This window comes from Molothrus aeneus, chromosome 1 (assembly GCF_037042795.1).
Source record: "Molothrus aeneus isolate 106 chromosome 1, BPBGC_Maene_1.0, whole genome shotgun sequence".
NCBI classification, from domain to species: Eukaryota; Metazoa; Chordata; class Aves; order Passeriformes; family Icteridae; genus Molothrus; species Molothrus aeneus.
The window spans coordinates 14271492-14280841 of NC_089646.1; the positions used below are offsets into that span (position 1 = coordinate 14271492).

The window sequence follows — 9350 nt, forward strand, 5'->3', positions numbered from 1 at the left end:
TGTTTTACTGAGCAAGTTAAAGGTCCAAAATGGAATATATTAAGTCTTTATATCATCATAACCATATATCGAGGGCATTCACAATGAGGTTTTGAATGAAAAGTTTTGAAAGAATTGCCTTTTCATTAATAAAATGGTTGAATGTACCTGTCTGTGTGTATATATGTTATGATATGGAATTTATGATCGCATACAAAGGGAAGATTTTTGTGTCTCATTGACATATTTTTGGAAATGAGATAATAGATTCAATTATATGAACAGCTTATTCTAGATGTGAACAACATTCAGACTAAATATATGTCCTTTCCAGATTAGCTAAGTATTGCAAATCCTCTTAGTTTAACAGGGCATACCTTCAGTAAATCAGATAATGGATTTGAGATATTTGCCTTTAGACCCATCAAATTATAAATGTTGTCCATTAGATGAAATTCTTTCTGAACTGCAGAGAATCCAGACCTGACTCCTCAGATCCTGTCATTCTGGCCATGCACTACAGCAGGCAGACAGGAGTGACAGCTCCTGCCTCTATTGAGCCATTGGTTCCTCTGTGCATTGAAAAGAAATATCTCTGAAGTTACATTTTGATCTTAGTCCATTCATACTGCAATAGGACTTTCAGAGCCTCTGTCACTTTACTGCGGGCTTTTGTGGTAACTTCATCTCTCCACACATGTGTGTTTGCTTTCTAGGTGATGCATATTATGGTCCTGTATAAACCTAAACTGAGCAGCAGCTCAATCTTATCTCCACCTTTTTGGTGATTTAACCATAGTCTGTACTGTCAAGTTCTTTAATCCATTATATTTACAGCCAACTGAAAAAATTGAAACTGTTTTCAAATAAAGAGAAGCAATTTTGATTTCATGTCTTATCTATGATAACTACTTTCTCACATATGACATAATGTAGCTGCAAGCTTTCCAATGTTGTTGAAGTGAAACCCATGAAATTAGGAGATTGGCTGTAAAATCTTAGTTTAAATGTTTTTATTCTTTATGGGGAACTTGATATGGGAACTTCTGAGTTTCCCTCTGGTTTGCTGTAAGCTGCTTATAACCACACAGGAGAGAATTCACAAATAAACCCTATGATTTTCAGGTAATCACTCCCTTCCATAAGCTGAGCCCTTCAATAAAGTACCAAATGTCAGAAGACTTTCAATAAAGTCAAGAAAGTTAGAAATGTTGACATATGCAATAACTAAAACGCTGCTCTGTATGTGTAGCCCTTATTTAATATAGTAGGAAATCTCTGTGGGGGTTGTTGGTTTGGACATACATATGTACAGCTTATTCATCTCTAAGAAAATTTCCCACAAGGCTGACACATGATTCTGTTTTCTCAATTTGTTGCTTCATCTCACCATTGCTAAAGCATTTTTTCATTAGAAATGCTGTTTTACAGAGGTTTTTACAGAGTAAAAAGTAACCTGTTCTGAAATAGACATTACTGTTACATTCAGGATTCTCTTAAATGAGTTCACTGTTATTCCTAGTCTGTGCTTTCACATTCTGATTACTTCAGCCAGGAATCTTCTTATAATGGGAAAATTGTATCTGTTAAATTCTGAGCTGAGACTGATGCTCTGTCTGAAGTGCATTCTCATTGACAACAAATTTCTAAAAGTTGTACACCTGTTTAAAACTTGTTGTTTCTGGCTACCTGCAGGTGCATGACTATAGTGAGACACATGTCTCAAATGACAACTCTAGTTTCTAAAACTTGTCTTCTATGTGCAAAGCTTTTGGAAATCTTTTTTCTCTTGCATATATTTGTGAGCCATCTCTTTCTGCTGCAGAAATTATAATGGGAAAAAAAACAAGAGATGTTTGTTTTGAGGAAAAGCAGAGATAAAAAGGCAAAACGTGCTTTTAAAAGTAAGTCTGAGACAAGCTGTTTCAGTCCCAGGCTCAGACAAGTGCTTATGCTCCCTAACCTCCCCATATTTAAACTTACATATTTTGAATAGTACTGGTAATTTTAAGGAGAAAAAAAATAATGCTCTGTTTCTTTGTAGGCAAAACTTTATTAGTAAAACAACAAGAAAAGCCCATAGCATTCTTTGATTTTTATTTTGCAAAATGAAATCACAAAATCTGAAGAAAGTGATAGGTATCTCTACAAAAGTAACCTTTTCCATGGTCCAAAGTTTGAATCCAGCCATTCTGTCAGATCTTGACCTGTAATACTCTCTATTCCCAGAAAGACCATCCATTTTCACTTGCTTTTAGTATTGGCTTAAGCGTTTCAAATTGTCACCTCATCAAGATCCTACTCAGAGATACAGGAGTCCTCATTGTCCACAAGAGACTTGCTGAATTTATCTCTTTGATCGTATTGAACCAGAAAATGTTTTCCCAGTCTTTGGGCCAACTGAAAAATAGGATGGTTCCAGTAAGGCAGAGCATCACTTGAGTGTTTTGGTGGGGTTCAAAGGAGCTGCTGTGTTCCTTCCCCCCTCGAATCCTTAGGGAGGTGTAGAACTTAGCATTAGCATGGCTAGGCTAACTTACAGTCTGAAAATCTGTTCCACTGACTTAATTTAAATTACAGTGTTGTAAAAGCATAACCCATTCTGGATGATTCCTTGCTCATACATCTCAGAAACAGAATTTGTAGCACAGGCCACTGTTACGGGTCAGAATTTAGCCTAATTATTGTGCAAGAGCTGCTCGAACTGCGTGTTAAAACAAGTATGGCTGTATTTGTACAATAGCAACTTAAATGACAGCTCTTTTGTGGGTGTTTTTCTGCTTTGTTTAAGACACTTTCATTTTGTTTTGTAGCCAAACACCAAGACATACTCACAGAGTGGAAGGCACTCCGTGTCAGTGGAGGTCCAAATGCAGCGGCAGCGGCAGGAGGAACGGGAGAGTTTCCAGCAAGCCCAGCGCCAGTACAGCTCCTTGCCCAGGTATGGGAACTTCCAAAGCTCTTTGTGCCTAGGAGCCTGCAGCTAATTTCATTTGTGGTGGAAAATGTCAGACTTTGTGCAGACACTTTTGTTCAGCATTGATATCAGGTGGAATGTATTCACTGTGGAAGAAGCATAGAATTTCTTAAGTGAGAGCACGTGGTAGCTGAGAATTGCTTCAGAGAATTTCTTCAGAGCTGATTTCAGGGGAATTTGATGACATTCAGCACCCAATAGAATTGAAATATTAAAACAAACCTATTCTTTGTGGGACATCATCCAGTTTAATTTTCTGCAATTACAAAAGTCTCCTGAGCATGACATGAGGTGTCCCATTTTGATATGTCAGATGATTTTTTTTCTCTTGCCTAATTCCTTACTGGGTAGAAATTCTATCTTTGAGATGTTACTATGGAAAAAAAATTAAAAGGGGAAAAAAATTTCAAGACCTCAACAAAAAAACACGGAACTGAGAAAATTAACCAGGAAACCAAAGGTCTTCAAGTTTGCATATATATATATTTTTAATAGATATAGAATGCTGAAAATTAATTGATTTTTTGTGTAAACAAAACTACATTTTTTTAAAATAGTAGATGTTTTAAAGGACTAGTTGTTTGGGCAAAATGGCTTTTACTTGATATTTATTTTAAGAATTAATAGAAGTTTAGCCAGCTTGTATTACAAATTAACTCTCATAGTTAAGCATTATGCAAATAGTCTTTGCATTTTGAAATATCAGCAATGGTTGAATGGAGAATAATTTACACCAGAGCTTGGTGTCAAATTGCTTTCCAATAAGGCTGTATTATTTTTCATGACTTGTGTGGAAATGGTGTGGAAAAAAAATTTGTTGTGACAAGATATGTTTTACCACGTATAACTCTTTTTTTGGAAACAAATATAAGCCTTATCGCAAAGTTATCTAGCCATGAACTCTTATCTTAGCAGTATCTTTGAAAATAAAACAGTTTCAGATTTTCAAATGCTTTAACACCTTTCAGTGTAAATTTTTTTCTGTTAAGTTTGGAAGGTGGGAAAGGGAAATGTAAAGTTCTTGTATTTTCTGAGATCATTAGTTTCTCATCTTGAAAATCTTTATATCCCCTCTTTGTTTTATCTCTGCCTTCCTTTGGAACTGACCACACCTATTAATGCCATAGTGTTTCTCCTAAGTAATTCTCTTTCAGTTATGCTCGCCCCACTCAACCATGTTCATTCATCGTTTTAAAACTATGATGCTTAAAACTTGCTTCCCCTGTTCACAATGGCTGGTAGCATTTAAAAGTTGGAATCAGTTGCAGTGCTGTTCAGTGGCAGAAATTAAAAACTCTAAGGTGAAATTTAATCTACAAGAAAATTAATCAACAAGAAATATGAAAAATAGATCATAGAACAGCTCATAGAAATGCTTGTTTTGAAAAGAGTTACTGAGAACTTTACTCAAGGTGGTTTTCAACATGAGAAATGGCTAGCAATCTAGCAATGCACGTTACTGTGTAATTAATGATAATTTAATGGATTAGTTTGAGCTCTCTGGGTGTTTCAGCTGTGCTGAGAGCAGACAGAACTGCAGGGCTAATGTTCAGCACTGTAAATACCACAATACTCCTGTAACAACCTGGGGCACTGAGTTCTCCAGCTTTACAAACTGTTCCTACACTGTGACTGATCTTTAAAGAAATCCTACTGTTACTCTGAAAAATCTAGGTCCCAAGCTAAGTGTTGCAAGCATGATTTTGTAAGGATTGAAGTTTGTACACTGGCTTCATTCTTGAGCTTTGTTGCCTTTCATGCTGTGAATTCTCTAAGAGCCTCCTATTTTTTCCCCTTTGCACATTCAGATCTTTAGTACTGAAGGCAAATAAACTCTTGAGTCAATTTTAAAGGAACTTCCCAGAAAGACAGGGAAAGTGTGCCAACTAATTTTGAACAAGTACCAGAAAACAGTCAGTAAATTAAATTGGTTCAGCTAGTCATCCTCTTGTCCCATGTGAAACTGTAAGAGCAAGGTTTGACTCCATGTTAATTTTGTATTACTTAAAATTTATCTTGCTCTAGATCAGGAACCTGACAGTTTCGTAGCCTACAGAGGTTCGTTCAATTTGCTCTTGTTCCAGGGAGTGATAAAACATGACTCAGAAGCATTGTTGCTTTGGCAAAGTTGGATATGAGATTACAAATAACAGCTATAAAAATTTTGTAAGAATTTACATTATGTTGTAACTTTTTCTGCAATAATTCACATTCATCTTGCATAATATTTTTCATCCAGAGGCCTCAGAATCAGTTATGAAATAAGGTAGATATGGTAATTTTCAAATTATACATGTAGAAGGAAGATTGCAAAAGCATTAGGTGACTTTTTACTTTTAGTAATGGTAGAAAAATTTTCCAGTTCTCCTGTCCCTCTGCTGCATATTCATTGGATGAGGCACACTGTCATATGTGATGACATGAAAAACCAAGCCATATATAAACAACTAAATTATTTTCTTATTGATTTATGTCGCAATATATTTTATTTTATTGCTTGATTCTCATACTCTAATTTTAATCTCAAAGTGGGTATCTCTTTTGCTGCAGCACAAAATTGTTTTACTTTATCACCACCAATCTTATTTTAAATTCATACAAGCATCTAGCAGTTTGATAGTAAATTAAAGTTATTTCAAAACCATAATCTGTCTTCAAAATAATGTGGTGATTTATTGTGAAAAGAGATAAGAATTTGTAATTCCTGTGTGTATTTGGCCTATTTATCTACTCTCTGGAGCCAAAAAATGAGTAAAAAATGTTCTCTCTCCCTCTTCTTTTACGAAAGCTATAGCAGACTGGGAAACACTCCTTATAGCACAAAATTCCTTAGTTCTGGACATGAGAGGAAGAAACTGGAACTACCTCTCAGTAATGGGCTTTACCTTCTGACTTGTGCAGTGTTAGGGCACAGGTGTTTTAAGGACCTGCCTGTTGCACTTGATTAAATAATCAAGTGTCAGTCTAGATTCAAATCTTTCATGAGTGACTTTACAATTGTTGGCTGTCACCTGCATTCTTAGGAAGCACAGAAACACCTATGGTCTTTCCTAGTCTGCAACTGAATTATAACACTTTTCTTGAGAACATGAGAGGAATTATAGCTGGATGGGTTTTCATGGTGTATTCCTCCTGCAGAGGCCTAGAAATATAGTTCAGCTCTCTAGGAATTGTTCTCCCAACAAGAGAGACAAGAAATCATTTTGGGGCAGAAGAGAACTGTGACTCTAGAAAGTGACTTCTGGAGAATGCCATCTCTGGGCATGGCAGAAGCTGCTTTCTTTCCAGTGATTGTTGTCAATAACAGTCAAAGGTGAACCAGAACATTTGTCTTAAAAACCTTTTTCCTTTTTCTTTCAGGCAAAGCAGGAAAAATGCCAGTTCTGTATCTCAAGACTCCTGGGAGCAGAGTTATTCCCCTGGAGAAGGGTTCCAGACTGCGAAGGAAAATCCCAGATATTCCAGCTACCAGGGATCAAGGAATGGCTATATGGGGGGACATGGCTTTAATGCCAGGGTGATGCTAGAAACACAAGAACTGCTCCGTCAAGAGCAGAGGCGGAAAGAACAACAACTGAAAAAAAAAACTTCTTCTGAAGGGCCTAGCAACTATGACTCATATAAGAAAATTCAGGACCCTAATTATGCCCCTCCTAAAGGTCCTTTCAGACAAGATGTACCGCCTTCACCATCTCAGGTAGCGAGGCTGAACAGATTGCAAACACCAGAAAAGGGAAGACCGTTCTATTCTTGAGGTGAAGAAAAGGAGGATCAACTTTCCATGCAATAAGGAACATTTTCATATAAAGACTTCTATTTTGAAAACTTTTTACGCTGATGGTACTAAGGAATATATCCGTTTTCTATTTCAGTGCCTTTGGAAATCTGGGCAAAGCAATGGTGGGCCTTACGTCTTTGCCGTTCTGTCCCAAGTGTTGAATCCATGGAAGGGCATTCCACCATTTGACAATCATAGTGGAAGTGAGCAGCACTGTCCCTGCCTTCCCAGTTCTCTAGCCCAGTCCTGTAGCTGTCAATGGCTTTTTGCTAGGATTTGTTGTAATGTGTTTTACTTTGCAGTGACTTATTACACCAACATGCAGCTTTGTGGCATAAAATTAATGAATTTGAGGTTGAAGGAAGCATTGACATGTCCTGTATTATTTCTCTTGGGTCAGAAGGAGGTGTACATATCGCTCTTGAGTGGATAAGGCTGAGCTCTACTCTGAATTGCAGTTGGAGTTCTGATATGTTTTATGGTGGAGTCATTACCAGTCTTTGTTGATCAATATTTAAGTGTCTATATGCTGAAAAACTATCCTTCTTCTATTATGCACATACGCACTCTTTTTTTTCTCTCTCTCTCCCCACTCTGAGCTTATTAAAAAAGCCTTTATCCTGACTCATGAGGAAAACAATATTAAGCTTTCAGTTATCCTGAGAATCCTGTTCCAATTGCCTTATAATCTTAATGCACAGTCCATTACAAATGAAATAACTGGAGAGAGATTATTTATACAGACACAGGGAAGCCTTTGATAAGTATATTTCACTATTTTATTAAAGATGGGAAATTATGAACACACATGCAATTGAGTTCTGCTTTGCTTTGCTTCTAAATTAATTTGGTCATATGACATTTGTATCTAGGAAAAGAACTAGGGAGGGTGTCATGTCAGCTCATCTGGTACACAGTAGTCTTTGGACAAATTTTGGAGATAGCTCCAAGTAAGAGCAGAGGAAATCAAAGTTTTTCTTTGGATCAAATACCTGTAAAGAGAACAATTCCCTCTTTTTAGGCATTGTGAATCTTTGTGGACAATTTCCTTTGTGCTTCCATATACCATATTGTTACATCGTGATGCTACATTAAAAAGAAACCTTTAAGTACATGAATGAGAGATAAATGGAGACAAGCTGTTACACATCATCCTGAAAACATGTCAGTATCCAAAAATTACTAAGAAAATGATTGCTCTAGCAGAGAGTAATATTTGAATGTGCATATGGGATATGAGAATTTCTTTTGCAGCAGCTGTTTTTCTGTTTGTTGGTCTGAACTTCATGTATTGTAAAAAAATATAGCTGGGTTGCTGAAGTGCCTGCAAATCCTGATGTGAAAAGGCTTGAGAATGGATCTCAGCATATTGTGTAAAAAAAGGAGAGAAAGCAAGAAAAAAAATCATGTATTGCGTGGTTTAAAAAAAAGAAGCCTATTTTTTTTTACTGGCACATTTTATTTTTGCGCCAACTCATTTCTAGAATGTATGTGAAATATCAGCACACATATCTGTCTTTTATGCCTGTTTGTTAACAGTTTTTGTTGTTAATAATGTACTCCATGTTTAAAAGTTCTTAGTGTAAGCACAGTGACGTTGGATGACAGTAGCTTTTTTACACAGAATTTACAAAACTGTGTAAAATGGCTTTCCTTGTACATATGAAATTTAGAATAAAAGGCTGTTTCCATCCTTGTCTTGTTATTGCCTGTAGACCCCTGTGAAAGCTGCTGAAGATGTTGAGTTCAAAAAATTCCCAACAGATGTTGTTTTATACTATTCCTAATGGTTTGTGTGTGTGTGTCATCCTCTGAACATGAAGAGAAGAAAAGAAAAGAGAAGAGAAGAAAAGAGAAAGAAAAAAAAGAAAAGAAAAGAAAAGAAAAGAAAAGAAAAGAAAAGAAAAGAAAAGAAAAGAAAAGAAAAGAAAAGAAAAGAAAAGAAAAGAAAAGAAAAGAAAAGAAAAGAAATTTACAGCCCATCTGAGCACCTGAAGGCTGTCCTCAGAGGCAAAACCCACATTGTTTAATGTGTTGTGTTATTTTAGGCCATACCTATGACATTTAAGAGGCACTTTTGTAAGACTGACCTCTGTGGCAAAAATCTTCTTTTCTGTAGCATGGAGTCCTTTGCCCAAGGACAGCACTGTCAGAAGGACACCCACTGCAATCTGGCCCAATCCAGGCATGTGTTTGGAACCCCCTCTGCATTTTTTCTGTGTTTTGGGGTCTGATGGGAGCCCTTCACAGGAATGTTGGCATGGTGGAAAATGGCAGAAGGCAGATTTATGAATAAAGCAATATTTACAGTGCCAATAATCCTCTGTTTCCCCCATTAGTATTAGAGCTGAGTCTGGTTTTCTCCTTCTTCCCCTCATTTCTCATTTTGTTGGTTACTGCAGGAATGTCAATCATGATTCTGTGTATGCATGACATCAAGGTGTTGCCATGGCAATAACAGTGTCAAATTATTCACTGTGACTTTAGAGTGGGATCTCAAGGGGAAGAACAACAGGATCTGTAGGGTGGACAGGCAGCTTTCAGTGCCCAAATAAAGTAAAGGCAGGATTTTCCAAAAGACTTAAATTGTAGTCTCATGCATTTGGGCGTGGGGAA

General features: G+C 36.7%; 1 protein-coding gene across 7 annotated transcripts in view; it reads left to right on the plus strand.

Moving 5' to 3' along the window:
* PARD3 (par-3 family cell polarity regulator) overlaps positions 1-9053 on the plus strand; it is a 445230-nt gene extending 436177 nt beyond the window's left edge. For all 7 annotated transcript variants that reach the window (XM_066551580.1, XM_066551588.1, XM_066551597.1 and 4 more), the window contains 2 exons: positions 2793-2920; positions 6317-9053. In XM_066551580.1, the coding sequence (XP_066407677.1) occupies positions 2793-2920; positions 6317-6710 (522 nt within the window). In that variant the 3' untranslated portion in view covers positions 6711-9053. The remainder of the gene's footprint in view (positions 1-2792; positions 2921-6316) is intronic.
* The last annotated feature ends 297 nt before the right edge of the window (positions 9054-9350 follow it).